General features: G+C 41.2%; 1 protein-coding gene and 1 pseudogene across 1 annotated transcript; both read right to left on the bottom strand.

Moving 5' to 3' along the window:
* Window positions 1–116: 116 nt before the first annotated feature.
* LOC109481505 (tyrosine-protein kinase receptor Tie-2-like) lies at window positions 117–6,113 on the bottom strand. Its single transcript, XM_019784081.1, has 5 exons — window positions 5,894–6,113; window positions 3,665–3,964; window positions 2,712–2,966; window positions 478–612; window positions 117–280 (listed from the first exon to the last, which is right to left on the bottom strand). The coding sequence occupies exons 1-5, from the start codon at window positions 5,970–5,972 to the stop codon at window positions 117–119; spliced, it is 933 nt and encodes a 310-aa protein (XP_019639640.1). The 5' UTR covers window positions 5,973–6,113.
* A 4,397-nt stretch (window positions 6,114–10,510) lies between these two features.
* On the bottom strand, window positions 10,511–12,247 carry LOC109481504 (annotated as a pseudogene).
* Window positions 12,248–14,027: the final 1,780 nt, after the last annotated feature.

The following is a 14,027-nucleotide window of genomic DNA, read 5'->3' as shown; positions in this document are numbered from 1 at the left end:
GCTTATACTATAGCGCAAGAAAATGTGTAAAACAACGATGTTCAAAATAGTGAAACTCTTACATAATATCGCTTTAATATTTGGAGGCTTAAAAGCGGGCAGAAGTTTAAATATATTCAGTAATATGTGCCATTAGTCTTACCAGTATTACACTCTATGCCCATGAGTCCAGGCGGACAGGAGCAGCCATACGGATCCGTCACACACAGCAGCTGACCCGTACAGTCTCCACTGGCACACGCTTTTGTGCAGCTTGTACCGATCATGCCATACGAACAGGCTTGAAGAATAGAAATGAGCATTGTTAGTAGATTTATTATATGATATGTTTGATATCGCCCTTTGGCATCTCAACATCTTAGCTTATGTGCTGGAATTTGTATGTTAAAAAAATGACACATACCAGTCAAAGAAAGATTTTATGTACATGTAATTAACTAATTATAAAGAAGCGATTATGCCAAAAGCAATACCTACCACTTTCACAGTTGTGCCCATGGAACCCCGGAGGACAGACACATTCCCCCGTGTTGTCGTCACACACACCGCCGTTGTAGCACACGGGACAGTCATCGGTACAGGAGGGTGGACCCCACTTGTTCTCAGCACAATCTGAAGTAAGCAAATTGGCACAGTTGCTATATTACAGCGCCGCTGTGGCCTGTTGTCATTTTTAATTATAGGGGGTAACGCACGTGCCCATGAGAGTCAATATCATTGGTACGTACCGATGTACAAAGTTACGTGTATTTCTTGTGAGTAAGCTAATAGGCATTGGTAAAAGATACCAATGCCTAGGATATGGTAGCAAAATATTTCAACTTCTCTAGACACGCATACAGTAACTTCTCTTTTAAGCTACTTACAAATATCAGTTAACACTTCTTGTATGGCTACCTCTGTTTAGTAGTAACTTCAAACAGTTGGTAAACTAGAGTTCCACTCCAAATTCTTCGCCAAATGATGTTAACTTTTATGACTGTCAAATTATAGATTAATCCCGGGGCCCTTTAATTATGCAAATAGGATACTTATTTGCATGAATTACTAGTATATCAGTTGACCATATTCTCCGCCACATGACCCAAAGACGGCCTCATCTTAACAAAAAGGACATTCTAGCATTTTCTCATAAATTATGCAAATGAGGACCTTATTTGAACAAGCTACGTTTAATGATGTTCACCTTCACTTAACTTTCAAGTACCCCAAGCAAGAGATTCCAGGCAGTTACCATTATAGAATTATAACATTTTCTCATTAATTATGCAAATGAGGTATTCATTTACATAATCAATATCTGCCTGGGTTTCTCTCGTTTTCAATTACATATGTTACAAGCTTGAATAGTCCTATCATGTAATGCAGCGGATTTATAGAATTTCCTCATTAATCATGCAAATTACATCCAAATTTGCATACATTTGCATAAATTTGAAATTTTGAAATTTAATTATCACATGATTGTGTCAAGCATCACTTCAGCTACCTACCCAAAAATCACGACAATCCGTTAACTGGTTCTTGAGTTATCCTCTTTTAAATATTTTTTTAAAGTAAACGCCCCTGCAGTTCCAGAGCAAGCCGCTAGGGGGCCCAAAATTACATAACTTCCTCCCCAGCACAAGAGCTACCAACCCTCTAAAATTTCGTGACCCTAGCATGTCCGGATCATGAGATATCAAAACCGGAAGTCCAACTGCAGTACTATAAGAAGCCGCTAGGTGGCCGACAATCTAATAATTTCGAGGTCTCATCAAGACCTACCCATGCCACCTACTAAATATGAAGACAATCCATCTAAGCCTTCTCAAGTTATGGTGTTAACAGACACACACACAGACACACTGTGACACGGACACACACACACACAGCTGGAACGCCTCTGAAAACATGATAACCTTCTTGGCGAAGGTAATAACACGTGGAATTCGAAATGTTTCAGTGCTCTCCAACCTGAAAAAAAAGACAGCCAGGCATTTTCGACCTACTAACTCAGGACAGGTGACTTAATGCAGGTGTGACCTACCCTCTCTCAACCAATACGGAGGGGGGGGGCGATATTGATTTTAAGCAAACTTTGACCCTTAGCTGTCGTTATGCGTGTCACGAGCCATTCGGTCAGAAAGCTGAATCAAACTCGTGATAAATTCCGATGTGTCAATTTTAATTAGGGAACAGTTTAACCAATCCTTCCACATGTATGCCAACCAGTACGGATCATATAGTCCACAAATAATTGACACAATGGCAATATTTTTTGTATTTGATTTATGTTTTACTTATTCAAATGGGACTGAACCTACACAAGACTACATCACAAAGAACAAAAACACTACAAGTGGCCACCCCCTTCGATACATAACACTCAGCTGCAAAACCAACATATTCAGAACCACCACAGAATGGAATGCACTACCCGAACACCTTGTAACACAACAATCTGTTGACACATTCAAGACGGGGTTGGCCCTGCACCTGGGCCACCCCGTCTCACAGAATGTAAGTCGGGTATTGCTAGTTGCGGCCATGCACAAAATGCACAAATTTATGTTCTGTTCCGTTTTGTTGCCAAGCACATTTTTACTCACCGCACCCCACCGCCCGCAATAGCTTTGCACACTGGGCGGGATGCCCTACCTAGGGTCTTGCTCAGTATAGTATAGAATAGAATAGAACCCATGTGAGCATGCAAAAGCGTGTTATATTACCTCTGACAATGAGCCTCATGATGCCCTGTTTTCTATCAGTGTCCTCCTGATAGTAGCACTCATAGATCCCCTCATCTGAAGACTGGACACTTGTGATAGTCAGGTTGAGTCCGTTCTGTCCAGTCAGGACAGTTCCCCCGACCCCGCCCTTCCTCCACTCCAGGGTACCGGTCCTATTGGACTTCTGCACCATCTGTAGCGTCACGGGGTCTCCTAGGCTGGCGGTTACTGTGAAAGCCACTGGCCAGACATCGGCTGAAAATAAGATTATAACTAGTTATACCTATCAAGTTTCACAACAGTCCATCAATAGCTATTGTGCTAAACCACATACATAACCACAAGTAAATATTTACCAAAAATATAACCTTTTCGGCCAAAGTTAACATTGATACGGCTTTTCCCGTCTGTGAGCTTTTATTTAACTCATAGGTGAACTCCAAAGATAGATGCAGATATAGTCAGCAGTAGGGCTGGGTACCGGTTAAAAAAATTCAGGTCCAGGTCCGGATTAGGTTCAGAGGATCAGGTCCAGGTCCGGACCTGAACCTGGACCTGATTACTGAAGTACAGTAGTAGGAGCAATTTAACTGAGTACGTGTATGCCTTGATGATATCTATCGCTCAGTACTACCACAAACCTCGTGGTCCGTGAACTTTTTTGTCGACCTAAAATGGAACCCACTGTTACAGAAGAGACAAACATGGATTTAGGCTAATCTAGTTTGATTCATGGTTATTTTTTTCACTTGCCATGACCAGATTACCTAAAGATGTCTGTACAATCTACCAAAATGTACTAAAATTAACAGAAATGTACATCAGGTCCGATGATCAGGTTTTTGCGTTTAGGTTTTTTGGACTCGGTTCTTGAATGTTGTTCAGGACCAAACAGGTCCAGCTGAACCGGTACCCAGCCCTAGACTCAGCAGCATGTTATGTTGTGTACTCACCCTGCGATTTCATTTTGAAGGTGATAGCCTTTCCTGTTTGATTTCCGTCGCGTATTTGACAGGAAAATGCTCCGACCCGGAAATCACCAGCGGTATCCAAGATCCTCGAACTCGTGCCTCTTATGAAAGCACCGGAGGCTCTCTGTGGTGTAAAAGCTGTTCCCGAGCCAGTGTCGACCTCGACACCGAACCGGTACCCGTTCTGGTTGACGAGACTGCCCGTGTAGTAACAGTACAGCCAGGTGTCCGCGGACTCAGCAAAGAACTGGTACTTGCTGACAATGGTGACGTCCACAACACCTGGCAAGACATATGAAGCGTTTCCTGAGTTATTAGGCTAAGGTTAGATATATATATATATATATCTATTTTTAATTATCACTTTCAGTTATACTATTTCATCCTACTGGATAGAGTTTCTTTGAAATTTTAGATGGATATTGCGTGTTCAGGTAAAACAAAACTGAGGGAGAAAATGTACTACAGTACTTTCCTGCCTTTTTACAAGAAATACTAAGTAATCCTAAAAATGTAATCGTCAAAAAAGTAAAAGTACATTCAACCATATATTCAACTCAAAACTAACTACAAGCAAAGGGTAGAAAGGAAAAGGAAGATTAGAAATAAGAATATCATAAACTTCTAAGAGATTTATGGCAGAAAACATATCTAAATATTTCAAATTTTAAACAGCAAAAAGGCATATGCAAACTTCACACTAGGGACCATTTCTTACATATAAAATCCGGCAGAAAGAAGCGTACCCTCTAAGTAAAATATGCAAATTTTGCGACTATCAAAATTTGTAAACGAGATTCACATTGCCGTAGACTAAAACACGGTCTTAAAATACTGTTTAAGGAAATTTGATTACAGAATATGCAAAGGACGCTTAGCACAGGTGCCGCTGCTTTATATGCGACCCAAACGCAATACATTTACATGTACGTCTAAATTGCACCCTCCCGAGCAGGGTTAGTGGCTCGGCCCGGAAGTGTCCTCTCCTCTCCGGGCCGAGCCACTAACCCTGCTCGGGAGGGTGCTAAACTGTTAGAGTATGTACAACGCGGTTCCAAACGCACAGTTATTGGAGACAGTATCTGCAATGTGTTCCCAAACGTACAGGAGTTAAATTTATACACTTGTCATGAAATAAGATTACTTCTCAAAGAAAGGGCAGCCTGGGCAGCCATTGTGGTTCGGGTGGCAGAGGAGGAGTAGCACCCGACTTAAGTCAAGTCAAGTCTCAAAGAAAGCGGTCCCAAATGTGACTGAGTCTGCACCCCCTTCCTCACGGTCCATGGCAGTCTTAAGAATGTTAAATAACGAACTAGTAATGATATAATGTTCTCAGTTTTTTGCAGAGCGTTGCAATAACGGCCGTCGGTTGCTAGGGTATTCGTTACCGTTGCTAGGCGCGTTCCAAAAAAGTATTGGGTTACAACAATATTTAAAACATTTCAAAATATACAAAATAGTATGGAAGAGAAAATTTCCTTTAAATAGGATTAAATCATTGTCTTCACATACTTTTACGTTTTACGTAAAATGAGTGATTTTGTGAGATTTCACTAGCTCAAACTATCTTTAGCAATTTCAGAGCGCCACGTTTTTAGCCAAACATCTTTTATGATTGCCTACTTATACACGAAATGGGATAGGGCCCATGTGTGTCCAGAAATGTGCGCGGCCAGGCACGGTCCTGGAACGTCCCCAAGAACGTAGATTTAACTCAGCCACGGTCGTGATATACCCGTAGAGTGTCCAGAACCACGCGTGGATAAGGCATGATCCAGTGTGCTTGGCTGCAAAAGCGAGCCGCATTATATATTACTTAATGTAGAAAAATCATTACTCGATAAGACTAGAAATTCGTAGTAGGCAAGAATTATGAAGTACCCCAAGCTCTTCGAGGTCGGCCGAAAACACTGAGAAAGAGAGTGAGTGAGTGAGTGAGTGAGTGAGTGAGTGAGTGAGTGAGTGAGTGAGTGAGTGAGTGAGTGAGAGAGCAAGAGAGAGGGAGGAAGCATCTATGATGGCTAGAATTATGCATCTTACCTAGTCATGCTAAAATACGTGTAGTTACATTTTGTATGTTGTAGGTGTATTAAATAGATGGTTGGGCTGAAATAGCACTGTAATTTGAATGCGCAATGAGTTTATATGATTTTTGGGGACGTCCATACAACTGAAGGACTTTCAACTGAGAAATCTAAACACACAACTCACCTGTTATTGATGGTGTCAGGCAGACCAGGACGAGGACAGCACACAGCCAGCGAACACGAGTCTCCCGCGCGGTCCCCATGCTAATCTTGGTGCCCAAACTCACGCCTTTATAACGTGCTGATGTAGAGTATAGTGCAATTTAACGAAACCAAGCAGCATCGTTCCTCTTCCCTGTCCTTTTGCCGAGTAAACGACTCTTACATCAAGTCCTTGCTAAGGCGGAGACTTGTCTGTAGCTACTTCTTAGTGCGTCATGGCCGTGGGAAATGTCATAATGGTTGTTAAGATTCAGCCGGTGCAGCTGCCGTTACACTTGCATGCATAGTTGAATGCTAAAAGGCGTTCCAGGGGCATGTTTACCAAATACTCACCATTGAAACAGTTAACCTTAAAGTTTACGTTATTCTAGGTATCCTAGGTGTGACGGACTGTCACTCTGAAAAGTAGAAAAGAACTGAAGCTTAGCTCTTGGCTGAAATTCTTTCCAGCATAGGTCCGATTCACCTCAGTGTTCATCAAAAGCGTTCTGCCTGAAGGCCTACTAGACACAAGACATTTTGTTCCCGCTGTTTGCTTTTTAGGACGGCCAATCCTTTCACTGGGATTCAGCAGAACGGATGGTATTGACCGTGTAAGAAGTTCAGTAGAAATTTTGATTTGATTGATTGATTTTTAGTAGCGGAATTTTGTAGTAGGGCTGTGTTTTGTTTACAACTACCACAACTGCCGATTATTGATGTGGTAGTGGTTACTTCAGGCAATAAACAGCCAGTTGAATAGTTAGTAAATCTCATATTTTAGTAAATCCTACTCAAGCGTTTGCTGCCGATATTTATTAATTTATGTGATAAAAATTGACGAAAACGAAAACGTTTCCACCAGCCCTGAGGTTCAGTGAGTTCGTCCCAAAATTTGACCGCCCTAGATCCCAAAGTGGCGATCTAGGGCGGTCCAGGGCATGTTCCACTGACAATTGTTAAACATTCAATAACGCATTTACCGCGGCATTTTTGAGAGTCAAAGTGCTTGTCCATCTCCTAGTTACGAAATTGCGTTCACAAATTGGCCACCGTCATACCTTCGTAAAGACGTAATCGCGAAGTACTTAAAGCCCCAGTGCCACGGCCAATGCGACATTTTATTAATATACGGGGCTAACCATAGGAAACACACCAATAAAGTTCATTGTTGATGCAGCGCCACCTATTTTGCGAAAATATGACGAAAACTGCACTTTCGGATCAGATTTCGCCGCGGTGCGGCCAAACCGGAAGTGACGTCACACGGGGTATCCCCTGTGCGACGGGAAGAACAACATTTGCAGACGACAAGTTCTGTCACAACACGGTTATCTGTCACCGAGCAACATTTCTACTTCATTTCTTATTTTTCCATTGTAATGTACATCTTTCGTTATGGTTAAGCGTTGTGTGGCTTTTGGTTGCAGTAATACGTCTAAATTAGGTTTTAGTTTACATGAGTTTCCGAAAACCCCGCGAAGAAGGAGGCTTGTAACTCAAGTCAAACCTGCAACTGTCAAGACGTGCATAAAGATATTAGAAACCTTAAAGGACAAACATTATATTAAATTGTGCTGAAACCTAGCTTATTTATGTAGTTTATTTTGCTTGCGTATCATACAGTATTATGATACAGTATTAAGAACATTTTGTAGAATAAATTTGCAGTTGCCGTCAAAGTTTCCCTCGTGGTTTTCTGTCGTCTTTGCTTGAAACGAATTATAAAACCAGGATCATCCAAGGAAATGTATTTCAAACCAAAAAAACAAACAGAAAAACAATCGCAACTAGAAAGGCCAACATTTGTTCCGGAACAAATGCAGTAAGTGGATTCACCACACCCTCCGTACCAATAAACCGATCCCCCTCCCGCACAAAATGGATTGTTCCTAAATCACCTATGTCCAAAATGTGAAGTATTCCAATAGTCTACATCCCCATACAGCAATGGAATCTTCCAAGGCCTTCTGCTGTTTGAACATATGTAGAACCAGTCTATAGAATGTTCTTCTTACACAACCGGTAAGGTTCTCACCTGCTTACGTTTCGATGTCTATCAGACAGCTTTCTCAGAGCTTCTGATACAAGCTCAGCCACGTTTGGGATTGCATTCTCGCCGAAAAAGCGCCACCTACTTTGGCGATAAATAGCGGCGAGTTGCAGAACTCCAGTCAGAAGCTCCGAGGAAGGTGTCTGATAGACATCGAAACGTAAGCAGGTGAGAACCTTACTGGTTGTGTAAGAAGAAATTTCCATACCCTAAGTATCTTCCAACCTGGTGAAATTATTTACGGGGATGTAGAACCAGTGTTCTATTTAGAACTGTCAGTCGGGGGTTTGGGCTTTTAAGCTACAATCGCTGTTTTTACTCAAATTAAAGGAAACAAAAGTATTTTAGAGGGCTAAGTCTGAATAGTGAACACTATAGTCTAAGCATTCGGTGCCAAGCTACCCTTATGCTGAATTTCAGGACATTTGGTTTTTGCATTAGTGCAAAAATAGCAAAGAGGCCGATTTTACATAAATTTAAAGTGACACATACCAAAAGGGTAAAAAAAACTGTGGGCATGTATTTCCTATACCAAATTCCAGGTCATTTGGTTTTAATAGTAGGCCACAGGAACCAAAAATGAAACAAAATGAACATCTTTGGTCCGGAAATAGCCTAAAAGCCATATTTTAATGCTTTCAAAGTGGTGCATGTCAAAAGCATGAATGATATTCTTTGAACATGTGTTCTAGGTATCCGCATACTGAACTCCATACAATGGTTTTTATTACCTCGAAGTACCCATTACATCTGTTGTGCAATAAAGTTCTTCTTCTTCTATAATGACATGGGGCACTTCCACGGCCGGATGTACATGTGCAGAGATCTAGCTATTATGAAATTGTGCAATTATATATATTGTTATCATTGTCTACTTACGATGTTGTGCAATATGTTTAATTAGTTTTAACTATGATTGATTGCAATGTCATTTATGTCTTTGGGGAGGGAGCCTGTAAAGGTGGTCTCCACCTGTTTCTCCCTTCCCTTCCACTTGTGGCAAAGCTTGAATAAATAAATTAATAAATCATTGTATAAAGGCTGCACAAGACAGTTTTGACTACATGTATTTATCAAATTGAAAATAATTGTGGGACATTCAGGCTGGTCATTTATGTTGTCTAATTGGCTTTTTTATCTTCAGTGTGGGAGTTTTGAAAATTTTCAGAATCTAGTTACAGTGGAAGGCGTTTCCTTTCCTGACGATATTGTTCAATAATACAGAAGTTTAAAGGTCGGTCTCGTCACCGACGTGTGTAGGCACGTGTGTACACTTTTATAGCCAATATGTAATAGCGGCTCACAGTACATTAAGAATGTAGCCTGACCTAATCAAGGTTATAAAGTAATAATCACACTGGTCGTTGGCTGTCAGTATGTAATTTAGATACAATTCATCATCTGGATCATTATGCATGGTTTGATAATGTTACTTTGAAAACCAATGCAGAAAATGTTTGAATCTGTTAAAAAACATTCAATTTGACCAGTGACTATGGTAGGGACACCATTAGTTCAAGCTGCTAGACAGTCTGAGATATTTCTGTGGTTATGGAGGACTATTTGGGAGTTTATTCACTGCTGGAAAGGTCACAATAGGGAGCATGTCCTTATTGCTGACTACTGGTTTGAGAAAATGGATTTTTAAGGATATCAAATGTGGCGACCACGTATTTAGTACAACTGCATGATATTCAGGCTGGTTGTTCCTTGCATGTACATGCAGATATTGTTTTCCATGTGTTTTGTGTGTGCACACGTTTGCTTGTGTGTTTGTACAGTTGAGTGGCAGCATGTGAGTGGGGGAATTCCCTAACCGCAGGCCACAAAAGGTTAGGATCAGTTACAATCATGACTTGGCTTGGTACAGTTCTTATATGGTATATTATAGATTTCTTAGATTACCAAATGGACATCACAATTACAAGACTCATTGGAAGTTCGTCTGGAGTCTGTTCTGCAGGTTTGAGACTTGCAAAATTTTAAGGACCTAGTAAATATGTATATATATATATACCTCTATCCAATAATAGGATAGAATAATGCCCTCAGTTTGAGTCGTACAGAATGTACATGTATTAGAGTCTAAAGGGTTTGTTGTATCTGCTAAAGCTGTCTTCCTTTTTACCATCATTTTTAACAAATTATGTATTGGGTGGGCCAGAATGCTTCTATTCGCATGTCTAAAGAAATGTTTGTCTTCGATATGCGCGTCTGGGTCTAGAGTTCGCAGGGCAAGGTTTCGTTTTAAGGGTACAAGAGATCCTGGGACTACATCTTCTCTGTTTCACAATGCTCACTAGTTATCACTGTACACCTGTCGTGTTGTCAAAAACCACAATTTGGCGTCTGGGAGGAGTATTGGTGTTCCTCTTGCACCAGATGGCAAGAAAGATGCCACCGATGAGCAGGGTACTGACCATATAACCACAGATAGCGGCAAGGAGGACAGGTTCATGTAAGGAGAAAGTAGGGACAGGTCCATGTTGTTCTGAAGGTGATGTGACAATAGAAACAGGTGGAGGGGAGGTCATAGCAGAGTCACGGTCAGCCACAGTGGTTCGTGAAGTGGAGGTCAAAAGAGTTGTTGGCACTGCCTGTATTTATATACAGGGTGGCAAAAGTGGAGCCAATAGGATTAGCTGCAACACAGACATGCAGACCAGCATCTGCTGCTGTAGCATCTTTTACTAACACTGAACCATTCACAGAAACAGTCACTCTCCCAACTGACTCAACAATAGCGTTCAGTCCAGATGGAGAATGACTGTGATGTCCGGTGTGGGGATTCATGAAGCTTTCCAAACCAAATACAGTGCATCCCCGTGATACAAATTAAGACATATTGTCACCTACCTCAAACCTCGAAATTGTTGGTTCTACACAATATGAGATCAGATCTTCAGGACTGATATCTATGAGCTTCTGACCATGGATGCTATCAGACTGGTAACAAGTGATCTGGTTTTCAAAAGAATAAAACCCTGTCATCTTCAACCTGAAGTCAACCATCCTACAGTCACACTGCCAGGGGTTGTTTTCAATGTTAACGTCAGAGATGGTTGAAAGTACTTCATAGGCCATGGATGGAAGGGTCGTCATTTGATTACAGTCAAGATGAAGTTTTCTCAGTCTTAGTCGCAAGTCATCGAAGGGAAATGTTATTATCTTATTGTCATACAATCTTAGGTCTCTCAGTTGCTTCAGATTTACCAATACGCTGGACGGAATGGATTGAATGCGGTTATTGTTCAGCTGCAAGCGCCTCAGTTTCGGTGTTGGATTGAAAGTTCCAGTCTGAATATCACTGATGTAATTGTTGTGCTGCAAAAGGGTCCGCAAGTTTCTCAACCCTGCGAACATGTCAGATCTGAGTGTTGTTAACTTGCTACTACGCAGTTCCAAGGCTCTCAGTTTTGGTGTTGGAGTGAAAGTTCCAGCCTGAATATCACTGATGGGATTATGTTCTAGGTGAAGGCTGTGCAAGTTTCTCAACCCTGTGAACATGTCGGATCTGAGTGTTGTTATATTGTTACTATGTAGTTGCAAGGTTCTCAGTTTATGTGTTGGATTAAAAGTTCCAACCTGAATATTACCGATGTAATTGTTGTGCAGCCAAAGGGTCCGCAAGTTTCTCAACCCTGTGAACATGTCGGATCTGAGTGTTGTTAACTTGTTATTATGCAGTTGCAAGTTTCTCAGTTGTGGTGTTGGAGTGAAAGTTCCAGCCTGAATATCACTGATGAGATTACGTTCTAGGCTAAGGCTGCCCAAGTTTCCCAACCCTGTGAACATATCAGATCTGAGTGTTGTTAACTTGTTATCATTCAGCCACAGGGATTGTAATTTTGGTGTTGGATTGAAAGCTCCAGCCTGAATGTCACTAATTGGATTAAGATATAGACGAATGTCAAGCAAGTTTCCCAACCCCGTGAACATGTCAGTCCGGAGGACTGTTAGTCAGTTACTGCCAAGAAACAATTCAGTCAAGTTTGACAAGTGATAGAATGCCTGGCTATTGATCGTAAAAATGTGATTCGTACCAAGACTTAAGGTGTCTAAGCCCCTATAACGTGAGAAATCAGACTGATTTCACATTGTTATTTGATTCCCTCCCAATCGCAACTTCGTGATGTTTGTAGGCAGGTCCTGAGGAACACTGGTTAGGAGCTTCCCGTAGCAACCACAGGCTGAAGACGAGCATTTGCAGTCAGCTTCTGCTGTTCCCAACACCTTAAGGATGACCAGGAGGAGCATCAGCACACCTGGTGGCGTCTGAACCATCATGCACTCGCTGTCCTGGACAGGTGCAAGATTTTGACATAGTGACAAGACAGTGGAGGACGAAGCAGCCCCGCTCGATGTGTGGGCGAGTGACAACAGGAAGATTCTAAATGACAACAGAAGTCAGCTGATGCAAATCTTTTTAACAGATCAGTTCCTACCCCACTAAAACTAAGCCAAGGGGGGCAACAAGTGCCATGTGTTGAACTAGCCAAGGCTTATATTTCATACTGGACATGAATTTGATTTTCACTGATCTCTAAGGTCACGAAGGCTTCCCGCAGGCTTCATTATTCAAGGCTCCTTACTAAACGGAGCACTAGTGTTGTGGATTTGGTCCAGGTTTACACCACACTAATCAGACCTGTTCTTGAGTATGGGCACATACTCTCAGTAGGGTGTAGCAAAAAGCAGGAAAGACCTTTGCCAAGAAGGTTAATGTTTTCTGGGGCGTTCGTGTGTGAACACGATAACTCAAGAAGACTTTCATGAATTGTCTTGATATTTGGTAGGTGGGTAGGTTTTGATGAGACCTTAAAATCTCAGATCTTTAAAGTTAAGTGAACTTAACTTTTTCAAATAAGGGCCTGATCTGCATCAATTATGAGGAAATGCTGTAATGGCATTCTTTGTTAAGATAAGACTGTCTTTTGGTGGAGAATATGATCAAAAGATATGATTCATGCAATTTAGGATCCTATTTGCATAATCAGGGGGATTACTCTATAATTCTCAACATCATTTGGCGAAGGTATGAAATCGTGGAATTCTAGTTAAAAGAGTGCAACGGAGAGCACTCTGGATTGTATCACGGGAGGGGGGGGGGTAGGGTGCCTCCTCTGCCGACGCTGAAGGAACGGCGAGAGTTGGCGGCGGTGAGGCTACTGAGGAACTTGCTGGAGGAGGGTCACGCCCACCATGACCTGGTTCCACGGGCCAAGACAACGGCCACAAAGAAAACTCTGAGAAATGGTACGGCGCTCACATTGCCAGCAGCCCGTACACGAAGACTCAATCAGGCCATACGCCTGTACAACTATCTAGTAAGACTGTTCTAGGACGTTCTTGCTTACTTTGCGCCCATAGTTAGTCATTTTGTATAGCTTTGCCCGAGGTTCCTTTGCTTTGCATGTAACGTTGAATGTTCGGCCACATATTATCGTACAAGTACAGATCAGTGCAATTCAGCTTGTTGTAAGTATACCTCATCCTTCAGGTTTAATAAAACTGTATACAGAAGATACTAATACTCCATCAGATGCCATGTGCAGTGAAATTTCTTTGTGGAGAAAACATCATTTACTATTAATAATTTCTTTAATATATTAGTTAATTAATTAATTAATTAATTATTAATTAATTTCTTTAATATATTAGTATGACATTTACATATAGATAGTATACTGAATCAAAATCAAACTTACCTGCTAGTAAATACTTGAAGATCACGATGTGTCTGCTGGTATCCTGCTGACAGACCTGGCACCAATGATTTTAAATTATGTTAACTGTTATAAACTCATTTTAACTGTTGTATACGTATCAAATAGACTTCACGGCTTAGGCTATAGTAAGTGTGAAATAAAAAAAGAGCCATGATTATTGCTGTCTAATCTTTAAATGCTTGCATATACCAGATTCAAGTGTATTCAACATATCTTACAAAATTATAGGAATAAACTTGACGGCTTAGGCTACAACTGTAAAATAAAGAAGTTTGATTATTGATGCCTATTCTATTGTCTTGAATTGTTTACGTACCAGTTTAAAAGGAATTCCA

This window comes from Branchiostoma belcheri, unplaced genomic scaffold (assembly GCF_001625305.1).
Source record: "Branchiostoma belcheri isolate BF01 breed outbred unplaced genomic scaffold, Haploidv18h27 scaffold56, whole genome shotgun sequence".
Taxonomy (NCBI): domain Eukaryota; kingdom Metazoa; phylum Chordata; class Leptocardii; order Amphioxiformes; family Branchiostomatidae; genus Branchiostoma; species Branchiostoma belcheri.
This window is presented reverse-complemented; position numbering and strand designations above follow the sequence as displayed.